Genomic DNA, 24,741 nt, shown 5'->3' on the forward strand with positions numbered 1-24,741 from the left:
GGTATCGGACCTTTATAATTGATACTGCCCTCCCTAATGCTCTGTCCTCAAAATCCATACCCCACACCCATTCACCATGCATTGTTAACAATTGTATTCCCTTGTGTAAACTATATATATCCTAAAACTTGAGCATTTCCTTAGCTTGAATTCAGTTCATCTACATGATTCTTTTCAAAGGATGTGTGTGTGGGACTATATGAATTCTTGTCAAAAACTGTTTCATCCTGAATTGCAAAAAATAACTACTTCATTGAAAATAGAAACTGCTGCATATTTTTAAGTGATCCAAGGATACATACCCTAGAAATTTAAGAAGAACAATTAGGAAATCAGAGGTTGTTCTACTTATTTTTAATTGATAGGAAAGCACAACAGGGTTACGTTCAGAGATAGCTGTAATAAGCACCTTTGCAAGTGCTAAATAATACAGGAACGTTATGTACAGGGCTGTAGTTTAAGAAATCAAAATACAGTTCAAACATCTACATTTTAGTTCAGTAAATATCTGCATGTTTTTGTATTCATTTATTAGAAATATATATCTCAGCTTTCACTAAAAATGTTACTAGAAAAATATGTACACTGAATCTCAAGTCCTGCTCTGTTCAATCAGAGAACCCTGGTCATTGCTATAAAGCTCCTTCAAATACAAACTTTGATACAAGTTACCTAATACCATGGTTTCCTTAATGATGGCCGGTAAATTCAATACATTGTTATGATCCGTTACATCAGCTTCTGGCAAATGGATCTCATTGTGTAATTTGTTACGCTATTTTAAAATGTTCATTAATTTCAGTAAACCAGAAATGTTTCCTTTTAATATCCTTTTCAAATAGGATCATGTGATTCGGGAAGAGGTCAAAAGTCTCAATCCACGTCAGTGTGCTATAATGGAAGTAGTGTTGGCTACAATAAAGGTAATTTTATATTTCTTGGATTCTGAGTGGGCACAGCTGCATTTTGTCAATGATGTTTTTCTGTTCCATTATGACAGCAAAAGAAATCCTGAAAAAGAAAGAGAAAAGTATTGTTCTCACTGATAATGGATTAATCTGCCGTCTCCAATTTTATTTCCCCTTGCAGCAGTTTCTGAAAAATCATTTCACTGTGAGACCTTCAAATTATTATACCTCGGCCTCCAATATCCTCACGTATATAAATACTCCTGACCAGCTGATAGCACATGTGTAAACGTGAAATTTCCCATAAATCACCTGAAATGTACAATGTTATTAAACTGCATTACTCTGTGAGGTAATCTTCTTCAGGTCAAAACCACTTCTGGACTGGGTCATGTTAAACTATAATGATTTTCTCAATGCTATTGGTAAATGGAAAAATTGAAGCAGCAGCATACTGAAAATATTAGAAACTGGCTGCCCCTTGGCTTCAGGTTGCTTGCTGCAATGAATATTTTTGTTGTAAAAATCCTGCCTTTAATCAGAAACATTAAAACATAAATCAATCTCTCGCACTGATCCACAGCTGTCCCCTCACAGCAACCTGCAGCAACATCACTCCCACTCACTGGTGAGAAACTAAATTTAGTAGATTATTGAATAACTGTATAATAACAGAATAAACTTATGTTATTATGTTACTGTAGTACCTCCATCATCCACTTTGTTAATTTCCACCAAAATACTTGCAAGACAGAGCCTTCGGGTCAGATTTTCAGCTTTCGGGGTTTTTCGGCAAAAGCAGTAACGATACATCAAACTTTTGGCCTTTACGGCATCGGTAAGGGAGGCGTTGCATCAAGCATTTGCGGTGCAAAACACGAGTTTCGGCAACTTTAGTCCGGGATTGTTTGTGCTGCGAGAGAGGCCTTGGGCGGGGGGGAACAATTCATTAAAAAAATTCTAAAAGCGTTTATAAGATGCTTAACTAATCGCTGCAAAAAAAGTACAAAAATAAAAACTTTAACTTGCCTTTTGTGCAGGTTTTTGTACTTACTGCTGCTTGCAGGGCTGCACTCACAGGTTTGATCTGTCACTATTCTGGGCGCGGCGTACGGGTCGGGAGAGTGCCGGAAGTCGATCGCAATCGGCATCATTGCACGTCGGTGCACCTCTCCCCGGTGGTACTTGGAAGCGCAGCCGCAAACAGGTACCCGAGGATCCCGCCCGGGCTTTGCGGCCGGGTTTTCACCGCAGACGGTCGAATCGCGCCGAAAACCCGGTCGCAAACCTCTCAAATCTGGCCCTTAGTCTTGTTATTGCACGATTGCCTTGCCTATTAACATCAACCTTCTCCTGTCTGATACAAGTCAGAGTTGCAGCCCGAGAAAGATTGATTCCTCCACTCATCATAGGCAGTCCCTCGAAGCGAGGATGACTTGCTTCCACGCCAAAAAGGGAAGAGTTCACAGGTGTTTCAATGAAGGACCTAATATTCCAGATCCAGAACTACATCGTGAAGGGTGGAAGATGCCTGTGCTTGGATTTTTTTAACGTGTGGTGGCCGTTGCACAGCAGCCACCACACGGGCTCGACAGAACTAGGTCTTGGTCCAGTGCAAGGATTAACCAAGAATAACTGGAGACTAGTTCTGCTGCACAGATTGAGCGCGCACACATATCGCAGTATGGGCTGCCCCGTGCTGCCCCTGGGCCCCTCGCCTCTCTTGGGCTGGGACCGTGCCAATTTCCGGGCCGGGCTGCCGCACACTGCTCCCTCCAATGGCCCCGGCCTACTGATGGTCTTGCAGGCTGGGACCGCGCCGATTTCCGGGCCAGGCCATCGCATGCTGCTCCCTCCAATGGCCATTCCTCGACGAGACCGTACATGTAAGAGAAAGATTTCAGCTTCTTGATCATCCACCAATTTTCAATATCCATCAAAGGGTGAGGGATTGCCTGCATGCTGTTAGCTGATTGACTGATGGCAGCAGATCACAAGAGATATCTGAACTGGAGATGCTCCCAAGGAGTTTGATATGTGAGGTAGTGTTTCATGGAGAACATGTTTTCATCCAGAGCTCATGATGAATATGAATAGTTTGTAAATGCAACAGTTAATCAGATTCATTGTAGTCTAATTCTAAAGAGTAGTAGGAATGAAGAGCATTTAACCTTTTTCCTCTCCAGCTACTATTCTTTTACAAGCAGTCAATGTACATGTTACCAATGTAGTTTTACTCTAGATAGCCTCTAGGGCATCAGTTGCTCGCATAAGCAGTCTGAATGTCTTATTCTTGTGGGAATTGACTCTCAATACCCTATTTATACTTGTATAATAGCATGATCAGTGGATGTAACCATAATACTTGAACCAGATATTCGTGTGTTTTGCACATGTATGTCTTCAACCTCTCTGAAGGCGGATTGAGAAAACACTTGACTAAGCATATAGGAATCATTAAGCTGCTTTATTCCACAGTAATGTAAACGTACAGAACAGCTGTTATAACTAGACTCAATAATTCAATTTTTACAATTTATCGTAACTTAATAAAAAAAGTCAAAAATATGCCCTGCTAACTCACATCTTTGGTTGTCTTACTTTACTTAAACAAGATGGTTTCTAACTATCTTTTAGCAAAAAACCTTAGAGCAATCCTTTTAACAAACCTGACTGCCCTCACAGCTTTCCGATTACAAAAATCCTTTCTGCCAGCATATGTCCCACTTTCTGTCTTTGTGTCTCTTGCTACCAGACTGACAGGAATCAAAGGACTTATCAACACTGTGGGCCCAAACTTCGGGTGGAGTTGCTCCTACTTTTTTGGAGCAATTAGTTTAATTTGGAGTATCTTAGAAATCGCAATTCTCAGCATTTAGTTTGCTCCAGTTCAAGTGAGTTAGTTTAGTTTCGTGTGAGTTCAGTTTTTTTTTCAAAAGGGGGCGTTACCACTTATGCCTGTATTGCAAGTTTAGACACCGAAAAGTTACTCGAAACTAACTTAGAACGGAGTAAGTGTCGACTTTTGTACGCTCAGGAAAACCTTGCGTATACTTTAGAAATTGGCGCAGGTAGCCAGAGATGGGGGGGGAAGGGAAGTTAGAGGGAAGTTAGGGGATTTTTCAAAGCATTAAACACTTCACTTTTTAAAAATAAAGAACCAGCATCAATAATAAATGATAAATAAATCAATAAATAAAAAATAAAAAATCATTCAATAGATTAAAAAATAAAAAGTTCCTACCTCACCTAACCGTTCGGGAGCACCGGGAACCTGGCCAGGGCTCGGGGCTGTGTGCTGCAGGCTGGAAATCGGTACTCTGCCCGCTCCAGGAGCCCATTCGGCCAGGGCTCGGGTCGGCGTGCTTCGGGCCCCTCCCACACAGCCAGCAGCACACGCACACAGAATCTGGGGGCCAGGAGCTACTGCGCACGCGTGCAGACTCCACTGCGCACGCGCGCAGCTGCTGGCACTCTCTTTGGCCCAGGGCTGGGCTGTAGCTCTGCCCCCCCTCCCCTCCCCCCCGCTGTTGTGCTGCATTGCGCTGACTGCTGAACAGGCCTGCTGCACTCGGAGAATCGCGAGGTAAGTTTTTGGCATGCTTTTCATTCCACAAAATAGGCGGGCCGCTCGGAGGTGTGCCGTTCTAGAGGATATCGGAAACTTGGGTCCAGTCGGTGTGATGACGTGTTTTTCGACTGCCTAGACAAGCCAATGGATTGGTTATTGTTTAGTCTCTGGAGAAAACCACTTCCATTTAGCAAAGTAACCATCTTTCGTTTCAAAGTTGTGATATTACACTGAATATTAAAAGTACTTTTTGTTCTTTTCAATGGAAAAAAATATCATAACTTCCTTAAACATGACAGTAAACTAATAGAAAAATGTACTTATCCTCTTTTCCCAATTGAAATTGGCCAGTACTAATTACCTAACTATTGAAGTGTGATCCTAAACAAATCGCACTTCTGGTTAGAAGTAGACAATGAAAATAAACTAGCTCTTTAGGGAATGTATATACCCAATCCAGGTCACCCTGAGACTCAACTAAGCAGAGCAGGAAAACAATAAACCAAGTAGCCAAAGAATAGAACTAGTTTCATAGCAAAAGAATAATTAGAAAAAGCAGAAAAGCTGACATCTATCCCTCTCTCTATTATCTGCAATTAAATAACTATAATGATTAAGTGGAACATGAAACATGAATATTTCTAATACAGTCTTGCTGGATATTTAATAGATAGTAGGAAAAGTAAAACACAAAATAATTAATAAGTTGCATAATATTTGTTCGTTACTCCAGCAGCAGTTTGTTAAACCCTTGCAAGTATCATGATATGATCCTTTGTGGAAGCTAAAGAGAAAGGTACAAATTGTGTTGGATCCGTTGCTTATTTTAATGCACTTTTCTCCATTCACTGGCACAGTGAGACAATTTGTGTGATACTGCGAGATGTTAATGGTTAGTAAACATGATAACTTCAGAATTATCCATCATTCAGGTTAAACTGTTGCATTCCCTGTTAATTCATCAAACCAGAATATTCACGTAATATTCCGGTAAAATGGAAATGTTTTCCCCCTCATCACATTGGGCAATACTTCCCTTGCCTAACCCGCCTATGTTTTAGTGGTGCAGCCGTAGGGTGGGAAGGGAGATTGGCTGGGGAGTTGGATGTTCCTCTGGAAGTGATGGGATGGCTGTGAATACGTTTGCCCATATTTGGTCTGGTGTAAGAAATTGCCATGTAAATCGAACATATTTTTCTTCTTTTGCACCTTGTGTAGAAATGAGTGTTAAGAATGCCATTGTGGTCTGGTGTCTCATATTTCTAAGGAGGTGGATGGGGTTGGGGGGATGGTGGAGTTCAATTTTAAATGGCCCTAAAGGTGAGTGTAGTTGAGAACAAGGTGATAAATTGCACTCAACCAGCGTGGCCAAATTTAAAATTTGTTTAAAAACTCAACAATGAATTAAACTACCCGAGCCATGCTCAGCTACTGCACCTTCCTACCCCCCCGCTCCCCCAAGAGGCAGCCTCCATGACTCCACTAGAAAATCCTGCAAGAGCCCACCTAAAAGTATTTAAATTAGCTGACCCAAGAAAACCTGTCTGGGTGACCATTGAGAGTCATGGTTGGGGACTAAGCAGAGCCTCACTACAGTTCTATCAAGTTTGCCGCCAAAGAGGAAAATCTCAAAGTATATTCAGAGGTTTTTTGTATCAAAATCTGTCAAAGAATTATTCTTGTTAATATTGCATTGCCTCTTGTCAAATCTAAGGGATGTGTTCTATGAATGAAGCACAGATCAGGTGTGGAAAATAAAAGGAGTATATTCCCATGTGTAAACCAGCTTTCTTTCCTCATAATCAAATGTCTAGTTAAACAATAAAAGTTATTTTCTACAGGTTCTTGCTGTAGCTATAAATTAAACCCTGATCCTTGATCTTTTGTCAGAATCTATGTATTTGAGTTTACAAGACCAGGAAAAGAGTGATTATGACCGCTACTAGACTTGCTAAAAGAATTAGCATTAAATTAAAGATTGAATGTGGAAATAATGGGGTCAAGTGTCGGCCGCCCGCTAGACCGGCGCACATCGGAGAGGCCCGCCTTATTTATAGAACAAAAATTGCGGCGAATACTTAGCTCGCGATTCTCCGGTGGCTGTAGGCCCAATTCCACCTCGGCGCGGCGCAGCAGGAGCTGCTGGGGGCGGAGCTACAGCTCTGCGCCGAAAACAGCGCCCGCAGCTGGGCGCGTGCGCAGTAGCTGCCGGCGTCCTGTCTCCGGGGCGACGACCCTATCCCAGGCCGAAGGGACATCGCCCCCTATCCCCGGCCGAGTGGCCTGCGCATCTTACCTCGGCGACGGGACCCACCCGCCCGCCCGGCCTCTCGCTGGGGCATGCCCCGCCCGAAGAGTCGTCAGCAGCCCGGTATCGGGAGCGTGTGGGGCGGCTTCTTCGTCTTCTTTCTTTCCCCCCCCCATCTTCTCTTCCCCCCCATCTTCTCTTCCCCCCATCTTCTCTTCCCCTCCATCTTTTCACCCCCCCATCTTCTCTTCCCCCCCCCATCTTCTCTTCCCCCCCATCTTCTCTTCCCCCATCTTCTCTTCCCCCCATCTTCTCTTCCCCCCCATCTTCTCTTCCCCCCCCCATCTTCTCCTCTTTCCCCCCATCTTCTCCTCTTTCCCCCCATCTTCTTCTCTTCCCCCCATCTTCTTCTCTTCCCCCCATCTTCTTCTCTTTCCCCCCCCCCCCCCATCACCTTCTCTTTCCCCCCCCCCCATCTTCTTCTCTTCTCCCCCCCCCCCCCGCTTCTCCCTGGTGCTGCAGTAGGTGAGTAGAAATATTTTTTTATTTATTGAGTGATTTTTAATTTTTAAAAATATTTTATTAATTTATTTGGATTGATTTATTGGTTTATTTATTGATGTATTTATCATTTATTATTGATGATGGCTCTTTATTTGTAAAAGTGAAATTTTTAATGTTTGTAAACCCCCTCCCCCATCTCCCGTTCCCTGTGCCTGATTTGTAACCTACGCCTGATTTTCTAAGTGCAGGCAAGGTTTTTCTGAGCATACAAAAATCTACACTTATTCCATTCTGAGTTAGTTTGGAGTAAGTTTTTGCTGCCTAAACTTTCAAAATGGGCGCAAGTGGCCGGACACGCCCCCTTTTGAAAAAAAAATCTGTTCCAAAATGAAACTGTTCTAACTGACTAGAACTGGGGCAAACTAAAGGCTGAGAATTGCAATTTCTAAGATATTCCATTCTAAACTAGTTGCTCAAAAAAAATAGGAGCAACTCAGGCCGAAACTTGACCCCATAGTTTGGTAACCCAGACGAGACCATTCTATTCATGGCTTTATTGTAGGATTTGCCTGGATATATCTGACCACAGGAAAATATGGATAGACATATTTAAGACTTAGATAATAGTCATAACTCCGAGAACAACCCTTAACTTTGGGGAAATAAACTCCATTGTCTAAGGTAACATGTTGAAAAAGCAGTTCCAGAATATGTTTGATGTAGTTAAATTAAAAACTACTACAAGGTAATAAAAAAACATTATCTAACAGTGCACAAGTACACTGTAGTTTTCTACTTTATATAAACTGTCTTTATGGTAAGTGTGTTATGTTGTCAACAAAACCAGATACATTAAAGATTGTGCAGCAACAGCTTGTATTTATATAATGGCTTTAACATAGAGAACTGAGGTAGGCGTAAGAAAATGAATGCCAAGCCAAGAGGACACCTATTGAGAAGGATGATAAAAGCTGAGTCGAATAATGGAATCTGAGATGGTTTTTAAAGGTCGACAGGAAGCGCGAGGTAAGGAGCAGGTGTTCAGGGACGGAGTGCCAGATAGGAGAACGAAGGAGGCTTAAGGCATTGCACCTATTGTCGGGTGAAGGGACACAGAAGGCAGAAGAATGGAGTGTTCAAGAGAGCATATAGAGCTGGAGGAGATTTCAGAGATAGAATGGTGCAAGGCCATGGAAGGATTTGTGGACAATGTTAATGAATGCATTGGAGGTCAGGGGACCAATGAAGATCAGCAACAACTTGTATTTATATCGACATTTGTATCAGCGATGATAAGTTGATGAGTGAGCGAGTCTTTTTGCAGTGCGGATAAATGCAGCAGGGTTTTCAGTAAGTTGGAGTTTATGGAGGAAGGGAGGCCAGCAAAGCCAGCATGGGAACCATCAAGCTGGGAGGAACAAAGGCATGCAAAAGGGTTTCAGTGGCGGAGGAGATGCTGAGGTCGGGGTGGAGGCGGACATTGTTGTGGAGGTGGAAGTAGACTTCTTATGATGGATTAAATGGGAGATTTAAAGCTCGGCTAAGGGTCGAGCAGGATATCAAGACTACAAGCGGTCTGGTTCAGAAGAGTTTATGGCAAGGGCCAAAGACCTTGCAAAACAAGCAGTCTCACTTTGGCTGACATTATTCATCCTGCCCGACATTCAGTGTTATTGGAGTCAATGGAACCAAATATCGTGCAGGGAGCATAACGGGCGGCAGATGCCATCCTGCCTGTTTTGCACAAACGCCCGAGCCAAATTTCTATCCCAATGGCTTCGGTCTTCCCAATGTTGAACTGGAGGAACTTGCAACTCAGCCAAAGTTTGATGTTGGTCAAGAAGTCTGTTGGCACAGAGGCAGTTGAGGCTGTAACAACAATCTGCATACAGTTCACTCAGATGTAACTTTCTATGTAACTGGAAGATGAACAAGATGGCAGGACCGGAACCAATGTCCTAGGGGGAGTGTTTGCTAGTGCTGTTAGGGAGGAGTTAAACTAATATGGCAGGGGGATGGGAACCTATGCAGGGAGACAGAGGGGAATAAAATGGTGACAGAAACAAAAGATAGAAAGGAGAATAGTAAAAGTGGAGGGCAGAGAAACCCAAGGCAAAAAACAAAAGGGGCCACTTTACAGCAGAATTCTAAAGGGTCAAAGTGTGTTAAAAAGACAAGCCTGAAGGCTCTGTGCCTCAATGCGAGGAGTATTCGGAATAAGGTGGATGAACTAACTGCGCAGATAGCAGTTAATGGATATGATGTGATTGGCATCACAGAGACATGGCTCCAGTGTGACCAAGGCTGGGAACTCAACATCCAGGGGTATTCAGCATTTAGGAAGGATAGACAGAAAGGAAAAGAAGATGGGGTGGCGTTGCTGGTTAAAGAGGAAATTAATGCAATTGTAAGGAAGGACATTAGCTTGGATGATGTGGAATCAGTATGGGTGGAGCTACGGAATACCAAAGGGCAGAAAACGTTAGTGGGAGTTGTGTACAGACCACCAAACAATAGTAGTAAGGTTGGGGACAGCATCAAACAAGAAATAAAGGATGTGTGCAATAAAGGTACAGCAGTAATCATGGGCGACTTTAATCTACATATTGATTGGGCTAACCTAACTGGTAGCAATGCGATGAAGGAGGATTTCCTGGAGTGTATTAGGGATGGTTTTCTAGACCAATATGTCTAGGAACCAACCAGGGAGCTGGCCATCCTAGACTGGGTGATGTGTAATGAGAAGGGACTAATTAGCAATCTTGTTGTGCGAGGCCCCTTGGGGAAGAGTGACCATAATATGGTAGAATTCTTTATTAAGATGGAGAGTGACAAAGTTAATTCAGAAACTAGGGTCCTGAACTTAAGGAAAGGTAACTTCGATGGTATGAGGCGTGAATTGGCTAGATTAGACTGGCAAATGATACTTAAAGGGTTGACGGTGGATAGGCAATGGCAAACCTTTAAAGATCACATGGATGAACTTCAGCAATTGTACATCCCTGTCTGGAGTAAAAATAAAATGGGGAAGGTGGCCCAATCGTGGCTAACAAGGGAAATTAAGGATAGTGTTAAATCCAAGGAAGAGGCATATAAATTAGCGAGAAAAAGCAGCAAACCTGGGACTGGGAGAAATTTAGAATACAGCAGAGGAGGACAAATGGTTTAATTAAGAGGGGGAAAATAGAGTACGAGAGGAAGCTTGCCGGAAACATAAAAACTGACTGCAAAAGCTTCTATAGATATGTGAAGAGAAAAAGATTAGTGAAGACAAATGTTGGTCCCTTGCAGTCGGATTCGGGTGAATTTATAATGGGGAACAAAGAAATGGCAGACCAATTGAACAAGTACTTTGGTTCTATCTTCACAAAGGAAGACACAAATAACCTTCCCGATGTACTAGGGATCCGAAGGTCTAGTGAGAAGGAGGAACTGAAGGATATCCTTATTAGGCAGGAAATTGCATTAGGAAAATTGACGGGATTGAAGGCGAATAAATCCCCAGGGCCTGATAGTCTACATCCTAGAGTACTTAAGGAAGTGGCCCGAGAAATAGTGAATGCATTGGTGATAATTTTCCAACAGTCTATCGACTCTGGATCAGTTCCAATGGATTGGAGGGTTGCAAATGTAACACCACTTTTTTAAAAAGGAGGGAGAGAGAAAACGGGTAAGTATAGACCAGTTAGCCTGACATCAGTGGTGGAGAAAATGTTGGTATCAATCATTAAGGATGAAATAGCAGCACATTTGGAAAGCAGTGATAGGATAGGTCCAAGTCAGCATGGATTTATGAAGGGGAAATCATGCTTGACAAATCTTCTGGAATATTTTGAAGATGTAACTAGTAGAGTAGACAGGGGAGAGCCAGTGGATGTGGTGTATTTGAACTTTCAAAAGGCTTTTGACAAGGTCCCACACAAGAGATTGGTGTCAAAATCAAAGCACATGGTATTGGGGGTAATGTACTGACGTGGATAGAAGAGAACTGGTTGGCAGACAGGAATCAGGGAGTCGGGATTAACGGGTACTTTTCAGAATGGCAGGCAGTGACTAGTGGAGTGCCGCAGGGCTCAGTGCTGGGACCCCAGCTCTTTACAATATATATTAATGATTTGGATGATGGAATTGAGTGTAATATCTCCAAGTTTGCTGATGACACGAAACTGGGTGGCGGTGTGAGCTGTGAGGAGGATGCTAAGAGGCTGCAGAGTGTTTTGGATAGGTTAGGCGAGTGGGCAAATACATGGCAGATGCAGTATAATGTGGATAAATGTGAGGTTATCCACTTTGGGGGCAAAAACACGAAGGCAGAATATTATCTGAATGGTGGCAGATTAGGAAAAGGGGATGTGCAGCGAGATCTGATAGTCATGATTCATCAGTCATTGAAGGTTGGCTTGCAGGTACAACAGGCGGTGAAGAAGGCAAATGGTATGTTAGCCTTCATAGCAAGGCGATTTGAGTATAGGAGCAGGGAAGTCTTACTGCAGTTGTACAGGGCCTTGGTGAGGCCCCACCTGGAATATTGTGTTCATTTTTGGTCTCCTAATCTGAGGAAGGACGTTCTTGCTATTGAGGGAGTGCAGCGGAGGTTCACCAGACTGATTCCTGGTATGGCAGGACTGACATATGAGGAGAGACTGGATCGATTAGACCTTTATACACTGGAGTTTAGAAGGATGAGAGGGGATTTCACAGAAACATACAAGATTCTGACGGGACGGGACAGGTTAGATGCGGGAAGAATGTTCCCAATGTTGGGCAAGTCCAGAACCAGGGGACACAGTCTCAGGATAAGGGGTAGGCCATTTAGGACTGAGATGAGGAGAAACTTCTTCACTCAGAGTTGTTGACCTGTGGAATTCCCTACCGCAGAGAGTTGTTGAGGCCAGTTCATTGGATATATTCAAGAGGGAGTTAGATATGGCCCTTACGGCTAAAGGGATCAAGGGGTATGGAGAGAAAGCAGGAACGGGGTACTGAAGGAATGATCAGCCATGATTTTATTGAATGGCGGTGCAGGCTCGAAGGGCCGGAAGGCCTACTCCTGCACCTATTTTCTATGTTTCTAAGATAATGCATGGCCTCATTGATGGGGAAATTAATCCTTTGAGATGAAAACTATGTATTTTCTGACTGAGAGATTTATGTGTTTTGAAAGTAAAGATTGATATGTCATTCAATTTCAAAATTTGTTACTATAGGAATAAAATAATCTATTGATCCATATGGCTCAAGAGACAATATGGGTTTCTTCAATGAAAAATTAGAAAGCTTCTGCTTGGTTATGACAGATGAGTCAATTTTATTTTAAGGCATTAGAAATACGCAGCCTTTTAAACCATTATTATTTATCGTTATCTGCTGTTTCTACGTTTTGACTCAAAAAGGTCATTCAAATGTATAAATCAATGAGCTAACCTCCAGTGGCAGTGGTAATGGGTAGTCTGGGGTCTGGAACATGGGTGTGATGTTTAGCTACCAAAATGGAGCTTCAGCTGAACTGGCCCGTCCCTTTTATGGTCATTGTTCAGGTACTCCCCTGTTGGAAGTGGTCTAAATAGATCCACTTGGGGTTAATTAAAAGCTAATTATTAAAGGAAGTTCTGTGGATTGGCAATTGCCTGTAAATCCCTAATTCCTGCTCTTGGGATAGAAACCATTTTACAAAAATCAGAAAAACCATGACATTCATTTTTAAGCATGGCCAATGAGCACTGGACAAAATATTTTTTTTGTGTCAAACTAAACAATATGTTGCACCAAACCAACAAATGACAATGATGTAACCATATTTCAAAATGCGATACAAACTAATATAAGTTACAACAGTATATTACAAGTGTAATAGTATGCGATTATGTCTATTAAAATCCATTATTGTAACCAAATGATCATCAAAGAAGCAAATGGGTTGTAACACTATATGCTCAGTAATAAAGAAACAGAAAGCAATTGCTTGTTAGAATGATAAATAAGGAGTGTTAAAAATATGCCAGGTTAAGAGTATCTCTTCACTTTAATAATCAGGATCGACTATAAAGCCACTCTGGTGGTATTGTGTTTAATCAGAGTTTAAGACGGAATCTAACACATTAGTTATATAGCAAAAACACTCAACCGTAACAGGTAGTTGATACCGATTCTGATCAGACAAGTGGCTGGCGCATTTGAGCAGTTCTCTGGCTTGCAGTCTCTTTCTCTGTCTAGAGCTTCCTTCGGTAAAGCATGGGATCCTCAAAGTGTCCGACCAGCCCAACTTCTGTTACACTCTCCCCTCCACCGTCTATGCTAAACAGATCTCTAAGTGTTACTTTTATTCTCTTTTTAGGGATGGGTCTGACCCTGGATATTGACAAGACCTTTTGACCTATAGAGGTTCCCCTAAAACCTTAATATCCAATAAGACTTCTAGTTCTTTGTCTTGATCCTTGTTTCAAGAACCCGCCTTAAACATTTCTTACGATTCTGGACATATGTCATTGTTTGCACCTTATCAAAGTCGTTTTTCTGTAGAATTCCTTTGCTATCTCTCTGTTTATACTAACCCAGGGTTTCTTCCTTTGGAAAGGCTCCATTTATCTTGTCCCTATTCCCGCAATACAAAGCCATTTCTAACAGGAGATATGAAATACGATACGGAATCTGAAAAAGCGTCCAATTACAAGATTTCAGAGCTAATACAAATCTACTTCAACCATTTTTTTAAAATAAATTAAGTATAGCAGTTTTTTTTTAAAGTTTGGAAAACAGCCCTGATAGATGGGCAAAGAACAATACAGTTTGCAATGTTGAGTTTGGAATCTAAAATTTGTGCTTCGGAAGTTATAGAATTCTCCGCTTCATTATACAAGAAATTTTCTGTGCCCTGAGGAATGTGTTACATTCTGTTAGAGTAAACATCTGATTTCACATTTTGATTGTTTAATAAATTCTCAATGTAGTTCTTTCAGGTGGCCCCATTAGTTACTCTGATTTTCAGGTTTCCTCCCAAACTGACAAAGTGCTGACAACAGAACTTTACTCAATCAATATGCAATATCACACTTTGTACGGGCACTTCATTACTATCATGCTGAGTTTGAATTGTGTTCATTAGCAAGTCCATTGTAACTCGTTTCAAAATTTTACCCAGTTGCATTTTCCTGGTCTTCTACCTGAAGGCACTGGATGATCTGGGTGCAGCCAATCGAGTGGGGAGGAGTGCACTTTGGTAAGGCAATCCCTAGATATTCTGTCCAGTAATTTAAATGGACTTCCTTACTGGAATATCTTCCCGTCCACCCGATCTCCTCGTATTTGCTGCACCCAAGCAATCGAAAGCACTCGGGTGCTGGAACAAGAAAATATACAACACTGACTGATTTTTGGTTACTGGTTTAGATTCCGCATGTAATAATATGTTTAATTGCCATGGCCGAATATGCTCAATCTCATAATGTTACAAACTGTTGGATGATTTCTATACTTCCAATCTGGTTAGAGAACACTAATGACTGTGGAACTTAAACACGTACTGCCCTGGATTTGGCTCCCAGCATATTTGATGGTGCTGATAAAAATGTAGTTGCTTTGTTCACATCATTTTTCTGCTGCGTTGTCATTGTTTAATCTTTTTCTTGATGGATTTACCCGTTCTTTAGCAATACTTCCATGCTGGAGGCAATGGCCTGAAGAAAACATTCTTAGAGAAGAGCCCAGACTTACAGTCCTTGAAATATGCACTTAGCCTCTACACTCAAACTACTGATGCGCTGATTAAAAAATTTATCAACACCCAGTCTTCACAAGGTAAGGAGCGACAAAATCATGTTAAATTATGCTGCATTATTAATATGCAGCAGAAAAAGACCTTGAGTGGCATATTATATCCGACACTAAGTGCTGATTTGTCCTTCATTCTGCTGGTGCCATCATGACATATAAATGACTTGAAGAAAGCCCCTGCAAACACACAACATGCAAGAGCAAACCTTGTTCTCGACATTTCTTGGCTTGAGAGAAACAAATCAATTTGTTTATCTTTTCTTAGTTTTATTTCAGTATTGCTGTGTTATGATATTTTTAAGAGTGTGTGCAGTGTGATGATGAGCTACATACAGCATTATGGAGTGGAGGTTGATCCCGAAATTCCTACTCTCCGCTCCACTGCCGATTGCCATTCGGAAACCACCATTTTTTTCCTGACTCCCACTCGACTGTTATGCTGGTCCAAGTGCAGGCGCACTTACATTGGGGGAGGTGGAACTGTTGGGATTTCTCGCATTTGGTGTTTTACTCAGTTCCATCTCTTTTTCTGACAGCATGGAGTGGTGGGAGAATTGCTGAACACAAGATACACCTCAGAAACCCCCCCCCCCCCCGGAAGAGTACCAACGCACCCACCCCACCCCATTTTCCACCCCAAATTCTGGCTTGCCCACATTACACTGAAGCAGTGCCCTCCCAGGTCCAGGAATTTTGGGGCTATAGGTTAATGTGCACAGATGCCACACTAATAAGGTCTCATTCACATTGCGGTGGAGAGGGACAGACACAAGTCAAATGCTTCCCCAATAAAAGGGAGGGAACATTAGAAAAAGACTGAAGTTTTTAGCTCCTAAAGGCCAGTTTATGGCAAACACATGGGAGTAGATTTTGACCTGCTCTCTGAGATGATGCATAGTTGGGGAAACCTGGTTATGGATAAAATAATTTTGGGTGGGTGAGTGAGTGGGAGTTAGCCTTAAAATTACTAATAATAGATGACACACTCTTCCTTTCTATAATCAATGAGATGATTTTCTGATGCCATTTGTAGGTATTGTAAAAAAAAATGTAACTTAAGTTTTAGCTCAGATATATATAGTCAATGAGTACCAGTATTATTTACCCCTTATTAATTTGTACTTTAACTCTACATTCCAATTTAATTGAGAAACATCTTGTGTATTATTTGAACGAACAAAAGCATCTTAAAATAGGATTGTAAATGTGGCAATTTACTGCGTGATAAATACTTCTGTTTACAATGCCCTAGAAATTATTTTGTTACTTCATATAATAAATCTTTCTGTTCCCTTGCGAGCTTTTACACTGAAGCAAATTTAGCCCCTACAGGATGAAGTCATAGTCCATATTGTACAGCACCAATTTTGCAGCTTAACAATTGACCTGAATTGTAATTACACCTATTTTGTGTCCCCAGTCCATTCTTTATGAAAGTGAAAGGTAAAACAGGACATAAATCATTTTGCTGTTTTGGAGCATTTACTGGTAGAAATGAACTGGCTCTCTCATCATCATAGGCGGTCCCTCGGAGTCAAGGATGACTTGCTTCCACGCTAGAAATGAGTTCTCAGGTGACTGATGAGTCCAATGCAGGACCTACAGTCTCTGTCACAGGTGGGGCAGTCGGTGGTTGGAGGAACGGGTCGGCGGGGTGCTTGTGTTGCCGTGTGTTCCTTCCGCTGTCGACGCTTGGCTTCGGCTTGCTCTCGGCGAAGAGACTCAAGGTATTCAGCACCTTCTCAGATGCTCTTCTTCCACGTTGGGCGGTCTTGGGCCAGGGATTACCAGGTGTCGGTGGGGATGTTACATTTTTTTTCACGGAGGCTTTGAGGGTGTCCTTGAAGCGTTTCCTCAGCCCACCTGGGGCTCGCTTGCCGTGTCGGAACTCCGAGTAGAGCGCTTGTTTTGGGAGTCTCGAGTCAGGCATGTGGGCGATGTGGCCCGTCCAGCGGAGCTGATCGAGCGTGGTCAGTGCTTCGATGCTGGGGATGTTGGCCTGAGCGAGGACATTGACGTTGGTGCGCCTATCCTGCCAAGGGATTTGCAGAATCTTTCGGAGGCAGCGTTGGTGGTGGTACTTCAGTGTTTTGAGGTGCCTGCTGTGTCTCTGAGCCATATAGGAGGGCGGGTTTCACCACTGCTCTGTAGACCATGAGTTTGATGCTGGGTTTGAGGTCCTGGTCTTCAAATACTCTCTTCCTCAGGTGACTGAAGGCTGCACTGGCACACTGAAGGTGGTGTTTGACCTCATCGTTGATGTCTGCCCTTGTTGACAATAGAATCCCGAGGTATGGAAAATGGTCCACGTTGTCCAAGGCCTTGTTGTGGATTTTGATAACTGGGGGCAATGCTGTATGGCGGGGCAGGTTGGTAGAGGACCTTTGTCTTACGGATGTTTAGTTTAAGGCCCATGTTCTCGTACGCCTCGGTGAAGATGTTGACAATGGCTTGGAGTTTGGCCTCCGAGTGTGCGCAGACGCAGGCGTCGTCTGCGTACTGTAGTTCGATGACAGAGGATGGGACGACCTTGGATCTGGCCTGGAGGCGGCGGAGGTTGAACAGATTCCCGTTTGTCCTGGAGCTTCACTCCGGCGGGGAGCTTGCCGAGGGTGAGATGGAACATTGCAGCAAGGATTCTACCCACTAAGGGCACAATGGACATGATCTTCACCGGGTGGCAGATTCAAGAGAAATGCAGGGAACAGCACCAACCTCTGTACATGGCCGCTTTCGACCTCACAAAAGCCTTCGACACTGTCGACCATGAGGGATTATGGAGCATCCTGCTCAGATTCAGTTGCCCTGAAAAGTTTGTCACCATTCTCCGCCTGCTCCACGATGACATGCAAGCCGTGATCCTGACCAACGGATCCACCACAGACCCATTCCACGTTCGGACCGGGGTCAAGCAGGGCTGCGTCATCGCACCAATGGCTCTCTAATCCATTCTTATTTGCTTTTATGACTTTACATATCCAGGTTTTATTCTTGCTAACTAAATGCGGCAAATTATTGTGACTTACCATGAAAAGGGAATGTTTTATTGAGTTTGTTTTGTATTTTCTGTTTTTGTAGAATCGCTGACTATAAAATTTGAGTTTATTAAAGTACCTTTAAATAGGTGACATTTTTAAAGTGTGTTTAGAAGAGCATAATATACAATTCTGCTATAAGCCAACAAAGTTTTTTTTTAATGCTGACAGTGAGTTTCAGTGTTAAAATGCTTCATATGGATTTTATTTTATGGAGGAAAGCAAAAAAGCTTGCTTTGATCTCTCTCTGAAGTAGCTGCACATTTAGTAACATTTTGGTGATTGAAGGGAAGCCATGTAAGAAGTGTACTTTAAAACAAAATCAATTGCTTGATTTTATAGTTTTCAAATTTCATTGTTTAATATCCTGTAAAATGTTTGGTGGATTACAACAAAACTGAACGAGTGATAAAATAGCAAATGTTTTTGGAGAATGATTGGCCGAGGAGATAGACCAATGATCTCTCGACCAGAGGTTCTTACGGTATTGTCCGCATGTTGCTTGTTGTTCAGGTCTTGCTTTCCTTGGTTGAGGGATTTCACTCCGTTTCCATTTGGAGTGTTCCAGATCGAGCTGAAGGGCATCCACCATGACTGGTGGCTAGCAGCTTTATCTGGTATTAGTAAAACCAGTTTAGAACAGTTTATTCTAATTGGCACACATAGTAAATATCATGCTTATTTTACTACCAGACTTATTATAACACTACTTGGGCTGAGATTGTGATACAGAAACCTGGATCAAAATCAAGTTAATTGTAAATTACTAAAACAAAAAAGTAGCAGAGATTCGATAACCAGTATCTCAAGAAATCCATAAAACATGGGTAATAATAATATAATATAGTTAATTATAAACCTGAACAATTAGTAAAGAACATAGTGTAATTAAGCTATGAGAATTAGTGTACATACACTTTCCATTACATAGAAAACAGAGAACATAGAAAATAGGTGCAGGAGTAGGTCATTCGGCCCTTCGAGCCTGCACCGCCATTCAATGAGTTCATGGCTGAACATTCAACTTCAGTACCCCATTCCTGCTTTCTCGCCATACCCCTTGATCCCCTTAGTAGTAAGGACTACATCTAACTCCTTTTTGAATATATTTAGTGAATTGGCCTCAACAACTTTCTGTGGTAGAGAATTCCACAGGTTCACTCTCTGGGTGAAGAAGTTTCTCCTCATCTCGGTCCTAAATGGCTTACCCCTTATCCTTAGACTGTGACCCCTGGTTCTGGACTTCCCCAACATTGGGAACATTCTTCCTGCATCTAACCTGTCTAAACACGTCAGAATTTTAAACATTTCTATTAGGCAGGAGAAAAGTCATTAAAATACAAAATTTATAACTGACTTAACACTGAACGTACTCAGCACTGAACATGTTTTGTAATATGTGTTAAAATGTTAATCCTTTTGGTGCATACTAATAGTGGCATCCAAAAAGAATGCACTTTGAAAAAGCACTTAAAAAAAAAAATATAGGGCATGCAGCTAAAACAAATAGGCTGTAACAAGTCGGAGTATCTTTGTTTTAGAGTAATTGTACCATTGGGCTCGCCAAAAAAATAAATAAAAGGAATTCAACATTTTAGTGAAAAATGAAACCTGACTGCTCACTGTGGCCTTCTCGGAATTACTAAAGCAGAACAACACCGAGACATTATATTGAACCTGTCACTACAAAAGTGATGCGATTTATTGGAAACTCAAAAGCCTCAGAAGGTTCTATAAAATTGAAACGTGCACTTTACCCAAATAAATACTGGTGTTTCCCCACAATTAAACAGAAAGAGAACATAAGAATAGTTAAGGGCAAAAAATGGACATTCTTTCCATTGAAGCTCAGCCCACTAGAACACCAATTCTTGCAGCTGTGCATCCAGCTGTATCTTGAATGTCTCGCAATGCCTTTGAATGTACTACCTTGCCCGGGAGGTTATTTCAATCATTTATGCCCTCTGGTGCCTCTGAGGGAATTTTCAGGGTTTACCTTGTGTCTATCAATCAATAAATTTATAAACCTTGATGAGATCTCCCATTACTTTCTGCTTTCTAGGCTGTTTGGCTTGAGCTCTAATCTCACCTCCGTTGCTCATCCCCATTATATTTGGAATCACACTTTCCAATGCAAACAGGTCCTTTTTGTGCACTCTGTTCAGAATTGAACACAATAACCCAAGGGCTGATTGTGGAACAAATGAAAATTTAAGTTTTTCTCCTGATTTTGTTATTATGGCCTCATAAACACACACTTTCTTGGTCATTCTTTCAACTGAGCAACAATCCAAACACATCTGCAATAATGCTGCTGAATCACGTGTTACCCTCTTAATAGACATAAATACCGCAAATTGTTCTCAGCGCGTCAATCCAGCTGTGAAGTCTGCAAATGTGGGAGCCCACGGAGATACCAAGGAGATTCCAAACACCCCACTTTAAAAATGGGGCTTTTCAATCTTGTAGCTGATGTGAGGGTACCACAATATATCCTATATGGATCAAAAGGGCAACCCTTATCAAAGCAGTGTTCAAAGGGTGTGAGGCACATGCATGGGGGTAGCCCCACCAGGTTTAGAAGCATGTGTGGAATAGTATGTCGAGTTTGAAGCAAGAGTAATGAGGATCACTGTCGCTTATCTAATACTGCTGGATATGGGTAAGAATCTTATAGAATCATAGAATAGTGCAGCGCAGAAGGAGGCCATTCAGCCCATCGAGTCTGCGTTGACTCTTTTTCGAAAAGCAATCCAGTTAGTCCCATTCCCCCGCTCTGTCTCCATATCCCTGCAATTTTTTCTCTTTCAAGTATTTATCCAATTCCCTTTTGAAAGCTACTATTGAATCTGTTTCTACTACCCTATCAGGCAGTGCATTCCAAATTCTAACCATTCATTGCATAAAACATTTTTTTCCTCATATCGCCTCTGGTTCTTTTGCCAATTACCTTAAATCTGTGCCATCTGGTTATCAACCCTTCAGCCATTGGAAAACAGTTTCTCTCTATTTACTCTTATCTAAACTCGTCATGATTTTAAGCACCTCTATCAAATCTTCTCTTAGCCTTCTCTGCTCTAAGGAGAAAAACCCCAGCTTCTCCAATCTCTCCACATAACTGTAATCCCTCATCCCTGGAAACATTCCAGTAAATCTCTTCTGTGCCCTCTCCAAAGCCTTCATGTCCTTCCTCAAGTTTTGGACACGATACTCCAGCTGGGGCCTAACTAGTGTTTTATATTTTTTTTATTGTATTTTATTATATGTTTTATTGATAGAAATTGCTATCTCGGATGGTTGCAGATATCAGATTAGTTTGCCCGAAGGTCTAAAGACATTTTCTATTTGGTGTGGTATCTTTACACAGAATTTTTATCTCATAATGTACAAACTTTTTGAGCTTTCTGTCATCTTAAACCTCCTACATTAAAACATAATCATATTTACTAGCACAGTTGGTAGGTTTTGAAAAATGCAGATGCCACCCATTTCAGTCTGGGAATCTCTCATGCTAACATAAATAGCATCACTTTCTGATCCAGCTTATTCCTCAAAACAACCGAACACCCACAGAAAACATTATCAGTGATCAACAATACCAGGTTGAAGAAGGCCTAAAACAGCCACTCCAGATGGCTTTCTCTCTTAGTGGGGTTTCAGAAGAAATATCCAGCAGTCCGAGTCACATCTGCTATGAGCTCTAGTTCAAATGACCTGCCTCTGAGTTGTCCTACTTAGACCTCTGCCAAATGTTTATAGTTTCCCCTGATTTATCTGAGGATAGAACAATATACATGCATCAGATTAGCAAAATTCATCTGTAGTTCACTATCCAACCTTAAGGTACGCTCTCTCATAGTGTCCATTATCGGAGCAACCATAACATAGTTGAGCAATTGGCCCTCTGATGCTCAGTCCCTGGGTGAATAGACAACTTCAGCTAACTGTTGGCTCAGCACATGGAATAGGGCTATTTTTCTGAGAAATGGATGTCGCTGAGATGGATGTCTTCATCTTTGTTAGTCTTGGTGGCCATAACATGGTGCTGGTTTTCAAGTTCAATTTGTAGGTGATTCACTGATCTCTGTATTTACTGTTCCTCTATTTGGGCTCAGGACCAGGATGTTTGCATATTGGGGCATCTCATACCTATAGCCAGCAAGATTTTGAATTGGATTCTTCATCATCTGCTTCTGAATATAGTGGACAGGAGGCTACAGGAATCCCAATGCAGCTTCAGGTCTGGCCAGGGGACCATGGACATGTTGCTCACCAAATTCAGGACAAGTGCAGGGAGCAAAATCAAGACCTATAAAATGGCATTTTTGACTTGATCAAAGCTTTCAACGCTGTTAGTCGGCCCAGACTTTGAAGACATGAGGACATTTAGTTGTCTGGACAAGTTCTTCTCGGTTCAGAAACAGCTCCATGAGGGGATGCGTGGCAGAGTGCGAATGGGTACTTTGTCTGAATCAGTCCCTGAATCAAATAGCGTGAAGCAAGACCTTGTTCTATTTGCACTCTAAGTGGTTTTGCTGGATGATACTATCATGTATCTCATACCACTGTACATAACTGTATCTTACCATGCTATACATGGCTGTGACTAGATATGACCTGTAACGACAAGCATACCTTACCATCAGGGGTGCACTTGCAGGAGACACTGCATACCTGTCCCACTGAGGTATATAAAGGCAGGTCTCAGGCAAGTGCGGGATTCCAGAGCTGTGAAATAAAGGTGCAGGTCCAGAGTGACCTTGACTTCAGCATGTGCCTCGTGTAAGTCTGTACTGCAGGGTCAGGACTTTACAGATACAACTAGTGATGTTCAGTTAGGACTTTGGCTACAAATCCATACAACAAGTTAACTGTTCGATCTATCAAGATTGCGAGCATCGACTAAGGTCTCGAAGTGAATGATACACGCTTGTGGTGTGTTCTGAAGAGGACCTTCTACTTATGATGGATATTTTTGCAGCTTCCGCTTGCAGCTAAGGGTTTAAGAAGAAGTCCGAGGTAATGTGTCAACCAGCAACTAGGAAGCCATATGTTAGATGATCAATCCTTATTTAGAAAACTGAATTGTCTGCAGTCAAGGAGTTCACTTATGTTGGAAATTTACTATCTGATGATGCAAGGATCAATAAGGAAGTGATGGCTCACATACAAAGAGCAAGCATGGCCTTTGGTTGCCTGCCCAAGCATTTCTGGAATCTGTGTGGTATCAGGGTTGTCAATAAACTGAAGGCTTCTAACGTGCTTGTCCTTATCAATCTCCTGAATGGATGCGAAGCACAAATGCTCTATAGCTTTTACGTCGTGCCAGTCTTGAGGCGCGACACAAGTGATGGAAGAATCAGCAACATCCAAGAGATCGCGAGAAGAACCTCACAGGAACGTGGTTATATGAGGGTTGTTGTCGGCAAAGGCTGTCTCGTATCATCCTGCGTAGTGATCAACGCACCTATCTACCATGAACTTGCTCACCCTTCATTGTTGGCCCTGTAATCCTAAAGTATGAGGGACGACACTATTACTGTTACTACTGCCACTATTACTTGCACTTACTGCCATTTTCATTCCATTAAAATCATGAGTTTATCTCACATGGCGTTGCTTAATGCCACAGTGAAAGGTTTATAATGAAACTAGATTGACTATTATAAAGTTATAAATTGATGCACCAACAGAAATTTCATTGTAAATTTTAATGAAGAAGACACTAATTTATAAAGTGCTTTCCACAGGTTAAATGTTTTTTAGGGTAGCAATTAAAAATGGTCATTAAATAAAGTTGTAAAGTTTAATGAGTAATTGATTGATCTTGCTAAATGCTGAGATTTAATGAGTAAAATGCATTAAGTGAGAATGCTCTGCATAGAAAGGCTAAAGATGGTGAGTTATGTAAGGGGTTTTCACAGGGTTGTTGTTGTGCCTTGGGTGTCTCTCTCTGGGCTTCTGCCCTCACAGCTTATGCCTGGCCTGTGAGGTACCCTGAGTGCTGCAAGAGCACCCCTGGAGAGACTGTGTCCACAGCTTATGAAGGGGGTTTTGAGACTCGTGCGTCCCCACAGCTTATGCCTAGCCTGTGAGTGTCAAACACTCCTAACCCCTTCTTCCCTAGCCTGTGACACACAGTTGAGCATTTTCAAGGCGCTCCTAGCTTCCCTTACACGGTTCTGACATAAGACTCACGATCAGGAGATGTAATACAATAGAACTGAGACAAGGTGATTCCAAGAGGAACTTTAGGCTTCCAATTTATTTGGCAAGGTGTAACTCAACAAACAGCAATACACCAACCAAACAATCCCCCTAAATCCCACTAAACGGACACAACGAAAATCTTTACACCAGTTTAGCAGTACAATGCCCAACCTCCCACCTTTCCTGGCCTAACTGAGTTGGGAGTTCTGGGGACCAGAGGTTATACTCACTACTGTGCCTTCTGCAGTCTGGTGGTTTGTTTCTTCTATCTTCGGTGTCTTCGGACACTGGTTTTCCTTCCGTGTCGAGAGGCCTGTGGTTGTGGTTGTTGAATCACCAGGGCAGGGAAAATCATCACTCCTCTTTTTCACTACGTCAGAAACCCCTTTTTTATAGCCAGATTATCCAGTCCGCCTCTCCTGCTGAAGTCGATTCTTCTCATTGGTGGACTTTTGATTTTGAAAAATGCAGCAGTATGAGGTTTTTAGGTTTTTT

General features: G+C 42.1%; 1 protein-coding gene across 2 annotated transcripts in view; it reads left to right on the top strand.

Moving 5' to 3' along the window:
* Window positions 1-24,741, top strand: part of LOC139227523 (protein unc-13 homolog C-like) — an 801,204-nt gene that overhangs the window by 740,953 nt on the left and 35,510 nt on the right. For both annotated transcript variants that reach the window (XM_070858323.1, XM_070858322.1), the window contains 2 exons: window positions 843-923; window positions 14,878-15,025. In XM_070858323.1, coding sequence (XP_070714424.1) covers window positions 843-923; window positions 14,878-15,025 — 229 coding nt within the window. The remainder of the gene's footprint in view (window positions 1-842; window positions 924-14,877; window positions 15,026-24,741) is intronic.

This window comes from Pristiophorus japonicus, chromosome 17, assembly GCF_044704955.1.
Source record: "Pristiophorus japonicus isolate sPriJap1 chromosome 17, sPriJap1.hap1, whole genome shotgun sequence".
Taxonomy (NCBI): domain Eukaryota; kingdom Metazoa; phylum Chordata; class Chondrichthyes; family Pristiophoridae; genus Pristiophorus; species Pristiophorus japonicus.